The sequence below is a fragment of the Jaculus jaculus genome, chromosome 10, assembly GCF_020740685.1.
Source record: "Jaculus jaculus isolate mJacJac1 chromosome 10, mJacJac1.mat.Y.cur, whole genome shotgun sequence".
NCBI lineage: Eukaryota > Metazoa > Chordata > Mammalia > Rodentia > Dipodidae > Jaculus > Jaculus jaculus.
The window spans coordinates 89,525,294-89,541,858 of NC_059111.1; the positions used below are offsets into that span (position 1 = coordinate 89,525,294).

General features: G+C 42.2%; 1 protein-coding gene across 3 annotated transcripts in view; it reads left to right on the forward strand.

Annotated features, from left to right (window-relative positions):
* Calu (calumenin) overlaps positions 1 to 16,565 on the forward strand; it is a 40,070-nt gene that overhangs the window by 10,851 nt on the left and 12,654 nt on the right. The window contains exons 2-3 of one of the 3 annotated variants that reach the window (XM_045160404.1): positions 4,179 to 4,410; positions 13,943 to 14,136. In XM_045160404.1, coding sequence (XP_045016339.1) covers positions 4,190 to 4,410; positions 13,943 to 14,136 — 415 coding nt within the window. In that variant the 5' untranslated portion in view covers positions 4,179 to 4,189. Of the gene's footprint in view, positions 1 to 4,178; positions 4,411 to 13,942; positions 14,137 to 14,209; positions 14,404 to 16,565 lie in introns of all 3 variants that reach the window. The other 2 variants (XM_004661223.2, XM_004661222.2) reach the window with 2 other exon arrangements.

The following is a 16,565-nucleotide window of genomic DNA, read 5'->3' on the forward strand; positions in this document are numbered from 1 at the left end:
TAGGGTCTTTGGCTTTTTCTCTGTGTGACTCATGGTCTTGCTTAGGTTTTCTGCCGAGCGTTTTCATCAGCTTTGACCTTCACATCGTTGATAACAGAACCTTTTGTGAGGCTGGGCACTGGACAGTGACCCTCCTCCCTGTCACGTCCTTAGGGACGTTGCTGTTGGCCTTATTGGCGCTGCCCTATTTGGAACCACTTCTGCTCCTCTGTTGCTTTGTGCTCTGCCCGTCCAAGACCTGCCACCTCCCCCACTGAGCTGCTTTCCCTGGGATTGCATCCAGTGCCCTGAAAGTTGATTGCTGTGCCGTTGTATAAGCAGTTCTCTCTAGAGTTAATTTGTGTATAGAATTAAACATGTTTCCCTATTTTATTTTTGAGATAGGGTCTTACTGTAGCCCAGGCCGACTTGGATATCACTGTAGTCTCAGGCTGGCCTCAAACTCACAACAGTCTTCCTACCTCTGCCTCCCAAGTGCTGGGATTAAAGGCGTGCACTACCATGCCTGCCTCTATTTCATATTTTTTTTTACAAGTGTGTATGTATATGGTGTACATGTGTATGTGTGTGGACACACATATGTGTGAGTTTGCATGCACATATGTGCATGTGGAGGCCAGAGGTCAACTTCAGATGTCTTCTATTGCTAGCCACCTTAAAAAAAAAATTATTTTCATTTACAAGAGAGAGAGAGAGAGAAAAAATGAATGAATATGAGTTTAGGTGTGCTGTGCTTTGTGCCTCTGTAAACAAACTGCAGACATGGGTGCCACCTTTTGTGTCTGGCTTTAAGTGGATACTGGGAAACTGAACCTGGATCTTCAGGCTTTGCAAGTATGCACCTTTAACTGCTAAACTATCTCCCTGCCTCCTGCTGTAGCCTTGTGTTTATTTACTAGGGGTGTTGTAACAAATCGCCACAGACTTTTTAAACAGATTGATTGTCTCACTTTTCAGGTGGCTGAAGGTTTAAAAAAAAAAAGCACAAGTGTTGGCTGGACCATCCTCTCTAAAGTCTCTGTGGGGATCTTCCCTTTCCTATTTAGTTTCTGGTGCTTTCAGCAATCTTTGGCATTTCCTGACATGTAGATACTGGGTGGCATTTTCATTCTGGGTGGGTGTCCATATCCACATTTTCTTGGTCTTCTAAGAACACCATCTTTGGATTAGGACCCACATTGAACCAGTATGACTTCATTTTTACTTGATTACATCTCCAAGGGCTGAATATCCAAATAAAGTCACTTTCATAAATACCAAGGGTTAGGCCTAATGGGGGAGGGGTAAGAGGTAATTTGAAACAGCAAAAGCCTATTCCCACTGATTGAGTAGGGTCACAGACATTCACAGATCTGCTTCACAACAAAAGATTAAAATATAAAGATTGGGCTGGAGAGATGGTTTAGTAGTTACGACACTTGCCTGTGCAGCCTAAGGACTCATGTTCCACCCTCCAGGTTCCACATAAGCCAGACACACAGTGATGGATCTGGAATTCAATTGCAGTGGCTGGAGGCCCTGGTGCACCAGTTCTCTCAATCTCTCTCATTCTTTCACATTAAAAAAAAAAGGCCGTTCTGTTAGGCTTGCTGCAAAATAAATGAAATATGAAGGCCCAGGAAAACTCTTTGATTGCTAATTTTTAGGTTTTTTTCTTTCCTTGCATCTTTAGCCTCTGGATTCACTCTGAACTATTTGTAGTGTGTGAAGCAGGTTTTCTGTTGTTGTTGCTGTTTATTTTTATTTATTTGAGAGTGAAAGAGGCAGATAGATAGATAGATAGATAGATAGATAGATAGATAGAGAGAGAATGGGCACGCCAGGGCCTCCAGCCATTGCAAATGAACTCCAGATGCATGCGTCATCTTGTACATTTGGCTAACTTGGGTCCTGGAGAATCGAGCCTTGAACTGAGGTTCTTCAGCTTCACAGGCAAGCACTTAACCACTAAACCATCTCTCCAGCCCCTGAAACAGTTTTTCTAACTTATAGCTTCTCTGTAATTAGTTTTTCGAGGTAGGGTTTCACACTGGTCCAGGCTGACTTGGAATTCACTTTGTAGTCTCAGGGTGGCCTTAAACTCATGGTGATCCTCCTATCTCTGCCTCCCAAGTGCTGGGACACCATGCCTGGCTATTTTTATTTATTTATTTCAGAGAGGGAAAGAGGCACATAGAGAGAGAATGGGCCCGCCAGGGCTTCTAGACACTGCAAACAAACTCCAGGTGCATGCGCCACCTTGTGTATCTGGCTTACGTGGGTCCTGGGGAATCAAACCAAGATCCTTTCACTTTGCAGGCAAGCCCCTTAACTGCTAGCCATCTCTCCAGCCCCTATAATTTTGTTTGTTTGTTTGTTTGTTTTGAGCTAGGGTCTCGGACCTGGAATTCACAATGTAGTCTTAGGTTGGCCTTGAACTCACTGTGACCCTCTTGCCTTTTCCTCTGGGATTAGGGACTAAAACGTGTGCACCACCAGGCCTGTGTAATTTCTTTTATTCACATTTTCCAGTCGTGTAAGTTTCACAGTCTTACAGTAGTCTAAACCTCTGGAATCTGTACTTTGACTAGTACCAGGTGATTCTTATGCATGAACAGGTTTGGGCATCCCAGTGTACAGAAGGATAAAGAAAGGCTGGAGAGGTACCTCGGTTAGTAGAGTGTTTGCATGAACAAGGCCCTAGGTCCCCAGCACCAAAACCGAGAACCGGATAAAACATTACAGGTGCATGCTATAATCTCACCACTTGAAAGCTGTAGGTAAGAGGAGCAGAAGTTCAGAGATCAGCTATGTAGCAAGTTGGAAGCCAGCCCGGGTATCCTTGAAACCCTGTTACCACCAACCACCATCACTACCACCACTACTAATATCAGAGAGATAAAGAAGTTATCTGTGAATGGACAATCTGGATGGATTGATTTTTTTCAAAGGGCGACTCATAGGGCTGGAGAAATGGCTCATTGGTTTAGGCACTTGCCTGCAAAGCCTAAGGACCTGGGTTTGATTCCCCAGTACCCATGTAAAGCCAGATGTATAAGGTGGCACATGTGTGTGGAGTTTGTTTGCAGTGGCTAGAGACTCTGGCACACCCATTCTGTCCATCTGTCTCGGTCTCATAAATAAGTACATAAATTAAGTTAAAAAAATTAAAGGTGACTCAAAGCCTGTATTTGGGAGACCTTGTGCCATGAACCAGGGAAACTGCTGAATATTTCCTTGGTTCCTAATCTGATGAGCATCAGATTTTTTTACTTATTTATGTGAGAGGGAGAGAGAGAATGGGTGTACCAGGTCCTCCTGCCACGGCAAATGAACTTCAGACCCATGCCCCACTTTATGCATCTGGCCTTATGAGAGCACTGGGGAATCAAACCCGAGCCGTCAGGCTTTGCAAGAAAGTACCTTTAACTGTTGAGCCATCTCTCCAGCCCCCAGAATCTCTTTTATTAAACTTAAAAAATTATTTGATTTATTTGCAAGCAAAAGAAAGGAAGGGGGGATGAGAATGGGTGCATCAGGGCTTGTTGTCACTGTAAATAAACTTTAGACACATGCACCACCACTTGCATCTGGCTTTATGTGGGTACTGGAGAATCAAACCCAGGCTGTCAGACTTTAAAAGCAAGCACCTTTGACCACTGAGCCATCTCCCCAGCCTCATCAGAATCTCTTGAGAATCATTTAAAGCCACTAATGTCTGGATTCAACTTCAGAGATTTTTAATTCAATTAGGGAAATTTACTTAACTCTTCTAGGTAATTGTAATGACTATCCAGTTCTGTAGGCCAGACCACTGGTACAGTATAAAAAGTTAAAGGATTTAGAGTCAGGATTTAGATCTTGAACTTCTCACTTTTAACCCATAGCAACTTGGATGAAAGGATTGAAGTTCCTCTTTGTTATTTGAAGACAGACTATGTACAAAGTGACAAAGTGGTCATTGTAACCACAGATGCCTTAATCAGCCTACAATCCTGACAAACTGGTGAGCATAATAACTAGAAAGCCTGACTTCCCACCAGACTTATTTTATGAATTAAGAGATAATACCTGGGCCATATAGATGACTTATGTATACCAAATTAATAATTTCACTCATTTCTTGCTGAATTTCACTCATTTCTTTCTTAATTCTTAAGCATACTGCCTCCTGCATTAACTGTCTGATTTTCTTTAAGGTCAGATTATCATGGACCTGCGGCAGTTTCTTATGTGCCTGTCCCTGTGCACAGCCTTTGCCTTGAGCAAGCCCACAGAGAAAAAGGATCGTGTCCACCATGAGCCTCAGCTCAGCGACAAGGTTCACGATGATGCTCAGAGTTTTGATTATGACCATGATGCCTTCTTGGGTGCTGAAGAAGCAAAGAGCTTTGATCAGCTGACACCGGAAGAAAGCAAGGAAAGGCTTGGGTAAGGCGCCCGCTCTTGGGGATGGGCACTAGGTAGAGCATTACCATTCTTTGTAAGTCAGCTGATTCTGTTTCTCCTCTCCGGTTCAGTTACCAGTAAAGCGGTACTGAACTACATTTTCTGAGAACTAACCACAGACTTGCTACCACTAAAATTTAATAAAGTACCTGCTTTCCTGCATTTCTGCACTGAATAACAGTATTTACTCATTCTGCAAAGCAAAATCATTTTTTAAATAATTTTTAAGTTTATTTTTAATTACTTATTTGATAGAGAAAGAGGGTGGGAGGGAGAGAGAGAGAGAGAATGGGCGCGCCAGGACCTTCAGCCCCTGCAAACGAACTCCAGACGTGTACGCCCCCTTGTGCATCTGACTAACGTGGGTTCTGGGGAACCTGGGTCCTTTGGGTTTGCAGGCAAGCACCTTAACCACTAAACCATCCCTCCAGCCCACAAAGTCATTTTTGAATAAAAGTAGCCCAGTAGGATAGGTTATGATAGGAAAGACCTAGCTTGCCCTACATCGTCTTGATTCCAGATCGTTACATGGGGATTCTTAGTTCTGCTTTTTTTTTTTCTCCCTCCAATGTAGGGTGTCTCCCTCTAGTCCAGGCTGACCTGGAATTCACTATGTAGTCTCAAGGTAGCCTGAAACTCACAGTGATCCACCCACCTCTGCCTCCTGAGTGCTGGGGTTAAAGGTGTGTGCTACTACACCCAGTTGCTCCCCCCTTGCCCAGGTAGGGTCTCATTCTAGTCCAGGCTGACCTGGAATTCACTCCGTAGTCTCAGGTGCCTCAAACTCACAGCAGTCCTTCTGCCTCAGCCTCCCAAGTGCTGGGATTAAAGGCATGCACCACCATTCCCAGCTCCAGCTGTCTTCATTTATTTATTATTTTATATAGAGAAAGAGACAGAAAATTGGTATGCCAGGGCCTCAGCCACTGCAATTGAATTCCAGATGCTTGAGCCACCTAATGGGCATGTGTGACCTTGTGCTTGACTCCTTTGTGCATCTGGCTTACATGGGATCTGGAAAGAGATCGAACATGGGTCCTTTGGCTTTGCAGGCAAGTCCCTTAACTGCTAAGCCATCTCTCCAGCCCTCCAGCTGCTTTTAAATTTGAAACACTTTCTGTGACTTAAGCCAAGTCTTTGAATGGCTCGTATACTATAAATTGAATCCCTGAACTATGATTTCTCAGGGTTTCCTTTACCAAAACCCAAACAACTTTTAACAGTTAAAAGATTATTGCAGCCGAGCATGGTGGCATACACCTTTACTCCCAGCACTTGGGAAGCAGAGATAGGAGGACTGTATGAGTTCAAGACCACCCTGAGACTACATAGTGAATGCCAGGTCAGCCTGAGCTAGAGTGAGACCCTACCTCAGAAAACCAAAAAAATAAAAATAAATAAAAAATTGAAAAAGGATTATTGCAAAGAGTCATATGTGGTGCCATATGCCTGTAATCCCAGAAAGGGACTTGGGAAGCTGAAGCAGAAGGATTGAGAGCTTGAGGACAACCAGGGTTCCATGGGAAGTTCATGGCCAACCTTTAAGACCTTGTCTCCAAAAATCTAGGGCTGAAGATAAAGCTCAGTGGAAGGGCACTTTTCAAGTATTCTCAATACCCTTGGTCTTAATCCCAGCATTTGGGAGGCAAAAGTAGGAGGATTGCTGTGAGTTTGATGCCAGCCTGAGGCTACATAGTGAATTCCAGGTCAGTTTGGGATAGAGACCCTACCCCAAAACACCACCACCAACAACAAAAAGACAGATTGTATCGAGTAACTATTTATATATTTATTTTTATTTATTAGAAAGAGTGGGCACACTAGGGTCTCTAGACACTGCAAACAAATTCCAGATACATGCACTACTTTGTGCATCTGGATTTACATGGGGTTACTGGTGAATGGAGCCTGGGTGCTTGGGCTTTGCAGGCAAGTGCCTTAACCACTGAGCCATTTCTCCAGCCCTCAAGTAATGATTTTTTTTTTATTAGTTATGTACACAGTGTGTATACAGTCATGTTGGTACTATCATTAGCCTCTTCCCTGTCCTCCCCCATCTTCAGGGACCCTCCTCGTTGGGGAATGTGGGTCATGCATTATGGGGTTAGCCATCAGTTACGGGTAAGAGGCAATGTCCCTAACATGTTGCTCTAACAATCTTTCCACCCCCTCAAGTAATAGTTGTTTTTGTGGTTTGTGGGTCTTTTGTTTTTTGGTTTTTCAAGGTAGGGTCTCTCTCTAGCTCAAGCTGACCTGGAATTTACTATGTAGTCTCAGGGTGGCCTTGAACTCATGGTGATCCTCCTACCTCTGCCTCCTTAGTGCTGGGATTAAAGGCATGCACCACCACATCCAACTCAAATGTTTTTTAAAAAAATTATTTGTAAGCTGAGGTAGAAGAGAGACAGACACAATGGGAGTGCCAGGGCCTCCAGCTGCTGCAGATGAACTCCAGATGCATGCACCACTTTGTGCATCTGGCCCTACTGAGGAATCAAACTTGGGTTATCAGGCTCTGCAGGCAAGCGCCTTAACTTCTGAGCCATCTCTCCAGCCCCAGAATCTTTTTATTTACATTATAGATTTCATATTGACAGTTTCCAAACATATACAATGTAAGTGATGATTTTAAGTGTTTTTTTATTAACACATATTACCAATTAATGGTCTTAACACATTACCTTAGACCTAGTTTTCCTGTCCACCCTGACTCAAATAATGGTCTTACTGTCATAATATAAGTGACTGTTTCAGAAATGGCTGGGCTGGAGTCAGGTTCTGTTGCTCTTTGCAGCTTTTGAACCTGAAGACTGGATTAGTAGAATCCTAACTGGTTAGAGGTCTGAGAATGTCTCCCCCCCCCCATTCCAAATCTTAGCTTTTTAAGCAAATTTAAGTCACTTGTGAAAATTAAGTCATTTTTGTGAAAATTTTCTCCTCAATGAGTATCATTGGTGCAGCTTTGTCAGCTGTATTCAAGAGATTTGTGTAGCAAGTTGTGCTCCACGGCAGTCTTCAAACCTATTTTGTCATGATGGACTATGCTGTGTTTATATCACATATGATTAAAGAGTTTGTTTTGATAGATACTTGCGTATAAATTCATTCTTTTTCTTTGCTATCACCTGACTAGCATTGCTCATTGTTAGGAATGATAAAAAGATTTTGTTATTATAGAATGAAGTGTACCCCTAGACATTTGAAAGTAGATACAGTAAACCTGTATCAAAAAGATCAATCTTCTGTTATGTGCTTTTCTGACTTCAAGATACCATGCTTGCTTTTTGTTTTGTTTTGTTTTTTGAGGCAGGGTCTCACTCTAGCCCAGGCTGACCTGGAATTCACTGTGTAGTCTCAGGGTGACCTCGCACTCACTACGATCCTCCTACCTCTGCCTCCTGAGTGCTGAGATTAAAGGAGTGTGCCACCATGCCTGGCTTACTTTCAGTTTTAATTTTAATAACTGCTAATATTTCAGGCTGAAAATAGCTTCACAAGGGTGTTCCGGATCTTTATGTTGTGCCTAGTAATATTGTACTTGTCCAGCCTACATTTCAGTCTCATCATACCTCTGCAGAATTATTAGTTAGTTTGTTTGTTTTTGAAGTAGGGTCTCACTCTAGTCCAGGCTGACCCAGAATTCACTTTGTAGTCTCGGGTGGCCTCAAGCTCATGGCAAGTCTTCTGCCTTGGCCTCACAGTGAGCGCTGGGATTAAAGACATGTGCCACCGTGCCTGGCCCCCAAGTTACTCTTGAATAATGAAGGCTCCTTAGTTTTGGTGTCATTTTGGCCCGAGTGAGGATATACTGGCTCTTTGCAAGTAGTAGAATAGCTCTGCTAGCAGTTTTCAGTAGAGGAAAAAGGTGTTTTTTTTTTTTGTTTGTTTGTTTTTTTGTCATCAGTAAATATCAAAAGTTCATGGGGCTGGAGAGATGGCTTAGATGGCTTTGCCTCCAAAGCCAAAGGATATCCCAGGACCCACGTTAGCCAAATGCACAAGGGGCGCTTGCATCTGGAGTTCGTTTGCAGTGGCTGGAGGCCCTGGTGTGCCCATATTCATTTTCTGTCTCTCTCTCTCTCTCTCTCTCTCTCTCTCTCTCTCTCTCTCTCTCTCTCTCTCTCTCTCTCTCCCTGCCTATTTCTGTATCTCTCTCAAATAAATAAATAAAATCAAATATTTTTTAAAAGTTAAATATATGAGTAGGCTATTACATAGTTAATAAAAGGTGATAAAACCATGTTTTTTAATATAGTGTATAATGAACCAAGTAGTGTTTGCTTTCTCTAAATTTGAGAGAGAGTGACAAATATCCCTGGTTTAACCAGTGAGTACCACTGGAAGCATGAATCCCAGGTGAAGCCAGGGATGGTGGCACATACCTGAAATCCCAGCACTGGGGAGTATCAGATGGGGAGGATCATTAGTCCAAGGCAAGCCTAGACCACATAGTGAGACTCCCCTCATATACCCCAAAATATTTACTGTAGCCTTTCTAAACAATGATCTGATAGATAACCAGACGGTTGCAAACTAGTCCTCTTTTTTTCCCCCATTATTCTACAAGTTAGAAAATTATTAGGGGAAAAATCAACTTACATCTATAGCTTAAAAATTTTTTTTATTTTTGAAATCTTCAATGATAACTAAAAGACCAGAGGAATTTAGAAGGTTGTCTTTTTTTGTTTTTTGAGGTAGGGTCTCATTCTAGCCCAAGCTGACCTGAAATTCACTATGTAGTCTCAGGGTGGCCTTGAACTCATGGCGATCCCAGAGTGCTGGGATTAAAGGTGTATGCTACCACTCCTGGCTAAGAGTTTTAATATATAATTTTCAGTACCTCTTTCTTTATAATATAATAGTACCTTTTCCTACTAAGAAAAGTTTTTATGTTTCTTTGAGACTGTCACATTAAGTTTCCCAGGCTTGCTTTAAACTTGCTGAGTATCCCAGATTGGCCTTAGAACACACTGGCCTCCGCCTCCCAAATGCTTGGGTTATAATCATGTGCTACCATGCCTAGCTTAAACATTTTTTTCCTACATGTATATTATCATTCTCTCTACCCATCCCACCAAAAAAGTATGGATATACTTAATTTTCATATATATGTCCTTCTAGTGAAGATTTTCGTTAAACTAAAGGGTTTGCTTTATAAAGTCACTTGAAATGTAGAGGCATGCAAGAGCTCTCTAGAAAAACAAGGCCCACTAAGTGCACTGCAAATAGGATGCTATGTTATTAGCTTCATAAATTGACATAGCTTTACGCTGTTTTGTGGTTTAGTGGAGGGGTGTTCTTTTTGTTGTTTGAGACAGATCTCACTATGTAGCCCCCACCCCTGGCCTGGAACTTGTGACCTGCCTTTGCCTCCTCAGGGTTGAGATTACAAGCATGTGCTTCTGTACGGAGTTTACGCCATGTTGAGGATCAAACCCAGAGTTTCATACATGCTAGGCAAGCACTGTACCAACGAGCTATATCCTCAGCCCTCTTTTCTGCTTTTAGAAACTTGTTTGTGTGCGTGTATGTGTATGTACATGCACTCAAAATAGGCCATGTATGGCTCATGAAGTAAAAATAAATATTTACCATCTCATTCCAAAAAGAGTTTGCCAACCCTTAGATTATTCCATTGAATCCAGTGTTGTACTGCCACCCTTCATTAAGAAAAGCTCATTCTAGCCAGGCGTGGCGGTGCACGCCTTTAATCCCAGCACTCGAGAGACAGAGGTGGGAGGATCACAGTGAGTTCAAGGCCACCCTAGACTACGTACTGAATTCCAGGTCAAACCTGGGCTAGAACAAGACCCTGCCTTGGAAACAAACAACAAAAAGCCCATCTTTAGCAGTCATATGCCTTCTTATAATGCCCTTTTAAAAATCTGGGCAGTCCTTCATGCTATTTATAATAGTTTAAAAATACCTTCTGTGTTGGGAGAGGTTCTGGTACCTCGCCCATTTTTTCTTAATAGTACAGTGGCATTATTGATACCAAATACCATTTGGTTACAGACCTAGTAGTACTAATGTAGAGAATTCAGTTCTCTTAATCTGTTGCTACTGTTAAAATTCGCCAAATAAGGCTGGGCATGGTGGCACATGCCTTTAATCCCAGCTTTCGGAGGCAAAGGTAGGAGGGTCGCAGTGAGTTGGAGGCCAACCTGAGACTACATAGTGAGTTCCAGGTCAGCCAGAGCTAGAGTGAGACTCTACCTTAAAAAAAAAAAAAAAAAAACCCTCCAAATAAAGATTTCCCACATAAGAGAAAAAATTGTCCTTATAGGGGAAGGAAGGTATTTATTTGAGTTGGCTTCTAAATGATTTACCTTTTTTAATTAGCATTTTAGAGCTAATACTACCCAATGACGCATTCTCTAAGAGACAAAATGCTTTAAGTAGAGTCATCCAGGCTGACCCGGAACTCACTTTGTAGTCCCAGGATGGCCTTGAACTCACTGCAATCCTCCTATCTGGCTCCAGGGTCCTGGGATTACCCAGCAAAAAATTATTACTTAAAAAAATACTTTTATGTACTTAACTTGAGAAAAAGACACAGAGTATGGGCATGCTATTGAAATCCAGACATATGTGCCACTTTGTGTATCTGGCTTTACATGGATACTGGAGAATTGACCCCAAGTTGACAGGCTTTGCATGCAAATATCTTTTTAACTGCTAAGTTCTCTCTCTAACCTGAAAGTGCATGCTTATAGGGTTAACAAGTGGTTAATAGCTAATGCCAGATCAATATTAGCATAAATGTGTTCACAGTTTTGCTATAGTTTGTGATTCTTGCCACTTTCCCATGTTATAGTAATGAAATGAACACAGACTAGGAAAAGACACTTGCTACTAAGATATGCATCCCTTTCCTGGAAAACGCCTTAACCACTAAGCCATCTCTCCAGCTCCAACCCTTCTCATTCAAGTTTAGGAGGGTGCTGACTGTTCATTTCCGTTGGAAGTTTCTATTCAAAGTTTTCAGTTCAAACTAGGCTGCTTAATTGTGTGCCTTTACATAGATTGCCTGAGCCTTTATAAGTAGGTAATTGCATCTTTTTTAAAAATTTTTTTTTCATTTATTTGAGAGCAACAGAGAGAGAGAAAGAGGCAGAGAGAAAGAGAGAATGGGTGCGCCAGGGCTTCCAGCCACTGCAAATGAACTCCAGACGCGTGCGCCCCCTTGTGCATCTGGCTAACGTGGGTCCTGGGGAATCGAGCCTCGAACCGGGATCCTCAGGCTTCACAGGCAAGCACTTAACCGCTAAGCCATCTCTCCAGCCCAGTTATTGCATCTTTAAATAGGAGTTTACATATCGTATTATTTATTTATTTATTATTTTGGGTTTTTGAGGTAGGGTCTCACTGTAGTCCAGGCTGACCTGAAATTCACTATGTAGTCTCAGGGTGGCCTCAAACTCATGATGATCCTCTTACCTCTGCCTCCCGAGTGCTGGGATTAAAGGTGTGTGCCACCACGCCCAGCTGTCATGTTAATATAAGGACTTCTGAAAAATATGTCCATGGACTACTGTGGCTCACTAGTACAGTGCTTGCCTAGCATTTCTGAGAACCTGGGTTTGATCTCCACCATCACAGTAAATAAACAGCCGGGTGCGGTGGCACACACCTTTAATCCCAGCACTCAGGAGGCAGAGGTAGGAGGGTCACTGTGAGTTCAAGGCCATCCTGAGACTACATAGTGATTTCCAGGTCAGCCTGGGCTATAGTGAGACCCTACCTCAAATAACCAAAAAATAAAAATAGATTAACACGAGTCTGTCAGGAAGAAGTGGATATATTTTTTGTGTGTGTGACTGTATTCTTTAGTTGATGCCCCCCACCCCCCCTAGGTGGGGTTTCACTCTGGTCCAGGCTGACCTGGAATTCACTATATAGTCTCAGCGTGGCCTCAAACTCATGGTGATCTTCCTACCTCTACCTCCCGAGTGCTGGGATTAAAGGCATGCACTACCACGCTGGGATAGAAAGTTTTGTTGTTTTATCTATAATCTGCCCACTAACCCTCTCAGCTTATTAACAGCAGTATAACAAGATCCCTATCCTTACCATATCATTGCCTCAGAGTCCCAGTTTCATGATTCTGTGCAAAAATACAACTTGACATAATGGATAAAAGCTGCTGGTATTTTAAGATAAGCATCCTCCTGTCTATGCATTTGTTTTTAAAATAAGATTGCCTTAAAAATGGAGTGATCTCAGAACTGTTTTTAATAATATCTTTATATATTTTTTAAAGTATTGCCCTTTTCTGAAGTAATTCTTTTTTCTAAAATACTTCATTTATGAGAGAGAGAGCATGCATGAGCTAGGGGCTATAGCCACTGCAAAACGAACTCCAGACACATGCACCACCTTGTGCATCTGGCTTATGTGGGGTCTGGGGAATTGAACCTGAGTCGTAAGGCTTCATAGGCATTGCCTTAACTGCTAAGCCATCTTTCCAGCCCAAAGTAACTGAATTTTTTTATTTACTTTTATTTTTTTATTGCCACCTTCCATAGTTATTGACAATAAACTATGGTAATTCTCCCCCCCCACACACACACATTCCCCTTCACAACTCCACTCTCCATCATATCCCCTCTCCCTCTCAATCAGTCTCTTTTATTTTTGATGTCATCATCTTTTCCTCCTATTATGAGGGTCTTGTGTAGGTAGTGTCAGGCACTGTGAGGTCATGGATATCCAGGCCATTTTGTGTCTGGAATTGTGTGTGCATTGTAAGGATATCCACCCTTCTTTTGGCTCTTACATTCTGGAAGCAATTAAATTTTTAAGTCTGTTTTAGATATTTTAATTTTTTAATTCTGTTTTTATTTATTGAAGAGAGGGAGAGAATGGGCATGTCAGGGCCTCTAGCTACTGCAAATGAACTGCAGGCACATGTGCCACCATGTGCATCTGGCTTCCATGGGTTCTGGGAAATTGAACCTGGGTCCTTAGGGCTTCTCAGGCAAGTGCCTTAACTTCTAGGCCATCTCTCCAGCCCTGATTTAGATATTTTGAAGTTTTAGAAAACCATTCTAAATGCTTGTGATTTCTTTTTTTTGTTTTTTCGAGGTAGGGTATCACTCTGGTCCAGGCTGACCTGGAATTCACTCTGTCATCTCAGGGTGGCCTTGAACTCAAGGCGATCCTCCTACCTCTGCCTCCCGAGTGCTGGGATTAAAGGCGTGCGCCACCACGCCCAGCTGATTTTTTTTTTTTTTAAACCAAGAAATGGAGCTCCTCTCCTAAACACTTGAAATAAAGAAATTTCAGTATAGAGACTTCCATGTTTAATGCCACAATGAACATCAGAATCCAGCCCTGGATTTCTTCACCACCTTCTCCAGAGGGCTTTTTACAGACCAGGAGCAGGCCGACTCTGAGGTTTTCATTTCTCTGTTAGCCCTGGGCAATATCTATGGTCGCAGCACACTCCCGTCCATGTCCAGAGTCTCGTGTCCTTTTAACCTCTTGCTGGATTTCTCTGCATTTTCTACAGAAAGATTGTAAGTAAAATAGATGGCGACAAGGACGGGTTTGTCACTGTGGATGAACTCAAAGACTGGATTAAGTTTGCACAAAAGCGCTGGATTTACGAGGATGTAGAGCGACAGTGGAAGGGGCATGACCTCAATGAGGACGGCCTCGTTTCCTGGGAGGAGTATAAAAATGCCACCTACGGCTACGTTTTAGGTAGGTCACTACCATCTGGGGGAAAAAGCCTTGTGGAGCTGGCACCTTGAAACGTAACTGTTTTGTCTTGTAGAATGATTGTAGATAAAATAGACGCGGATAAAGATGGGTTTGTGACGGAGGGGGAGCTGAAATCCTGGATTAAGCACGCCCAGAAGAAATACATTTATGACAATGTTGAAAACCAGTGGCAGGAGTTTGATATGAATCAAGACGGCTTAATCTCCTGGGATGAGTACAGAAACGTGACTTATGGCACTTACCTGGGTAAGGGGCAAGATGTCAGCCTGGCCGAGACCATGGTCTTGAGTCAAAGAAACAAATGGGTCACACAGGAAAGGAGAGGAAGACATTGTGCCTGTCTTAAATAATTTGCTGAGCTGAATCCCTTTTGTATTAAAATTTGTATTTTAAATTTAAATTTCAGGTTTCTGAAGTCTGACATTTATATGTGGCATCGCAAATATATTTTACAATTTTTCCTTTGTGTCCCTTATAAAGACACTTCTGGAGTAGGTCTCATTTAACAGGCTTCATTTTTCTAACAATGCCCAGCAAGAGGCCTTAGCTTGACCTGTCCCTTACCATGATCCTGTTAAAATGCTAGACCTGAAATTCAAACCAAATTAGATCCCTTTGTAACTGGTGAAAATAACAAAAAAATTACTGTCTTAAGTGAAATAATATTACTGTTTGTGTGTCCTGCTTACTGAAGTTTAGAAATGGAATTTCCCATTTGTTTTCTCTGGCACATGAGTTTACCAGCCCGCTTTGCAAATGCTTCAAGGTGAATCACTGTCACTTTGGTTGCTTTGATTGTTGGTTTGGTTGCCTGTTTAACTGGGCCGCTGGTTAGTAGTTGTTTTTTGACTTTGACATTTTTATACCTGCCTGCTACTGAATTCTAGGTGGCAGTCTTACTGAGCTGATGGGCTGGGTGTGTTATAATTTGAGATACAAATGTATAAATGGTACTTTCTGTACTTTTATTCTGGAAATCAGGCAAATTTGGGGATTAAAGGAAGCTTTTCCCATCACTCACAGTGAGGCTATAAAGGTCTGTTTCCTCACGAGGTAGTCTGCTGTCTGTGTTAAGTACAGGACTGCTTGCATTTATAGTGAACAGACGTAGTTCTGTTTTGCATTTCTCCTCATTCTTAAGACTGAAGTGAAGTCTCTTTAGCGCTTGACATTTAGCCAAGCACCACACACATCCACCCAATCAAGAGCATACACATTAAAACCCAACTTGGTCAAAGAAGCATTCCATGCTTCTTGCTCTCTGGCTGAGCCCCAGCACCCTCCTGACTTAATCAGAATTAATTACAAATATGAAGTAAAGGCTAGACTAGGCTACTAGTGATCTAAATGAAATGGTGTGCTAATAAATCTGAGCTCAGACTGAGCTACTCCCTTGCTGCCCAGAATTCTGCTTCAAATGTGTATGATTGTGTGCGTAAAAATCTGTTGAGAGCTCTCTTGCTTCACAGGGCTGATGATTCACTGTAACGAGTATTTCTCCTGCCTGAGACTGTATACACGGCAAAGCACTAGCTGGGCAAGCAATGTCTTTATAAGGCATCTTTCCCAGAAGGTCTGTGGGTGATCAGCCCTCAGCCCTCAGGGGGTAACAAGTTGGCTTAGATAAGTGCTGAGGAGTTTTTTGAGTATGTGTTCTTGATTCCATTTAAGATTGGGTATAAATCATCTCAGCTCTTAAAGTCTGCTCAGTGATTCCACTCTCCACAAAAGGAGCATTTGTACTGTCCCTGCCACCATCTTAAAATATAAAATGGGCTGTAAGCTGGTATTTGAGATAAATACCACAATAATGTATTGCTTCTTCCTTTCTCATTTCTTGATGAGTGTGTGTTACTGTTAGACTATTTGATTCCAGCCATTATATTTTACTGCAAGGAAGAGGAAGGAGGGTGGGAGGCAGAGGTAAGAAGGCTGGCTGTGAGTTCAAGGCCACCCTGAGATTACATAGTGAATTCCAGGTCAGCCTGGGCTAGGGTGAGACCCTGCCTCCAGAAAAAAACAAACAACAACAACAACAAAAAAGATTCTGATCTGAAAATATAAATGGACTTCTTTTACTTTCTGTGTTACCTAATTGTTACTGAAACTTGGTATTTGTTTAGAAGAGACAACTTACTGTTTGAAAAAGATGATGTCAAAGTCTTGTGATTCAACAAATTGTTTTACTAAACTTTATATACTCAGCAAAGAAAGAAGCTTCAAGCTGCTTAATTATCAAAATAGAGGGTTTTTTTTTTGTGTGTGTGTGTGTTTTTTAAACTGTTTAAAGGGAAAGATTAGCCAGGCTTGATGGTGCACACCTTCAATCCCAGCACTTGGGAGGCAGAGGAAGGAGGATCACTGAGTTTGAGGCCACCCTGAGACTCCATAGTGAATTCCAGGTCAGC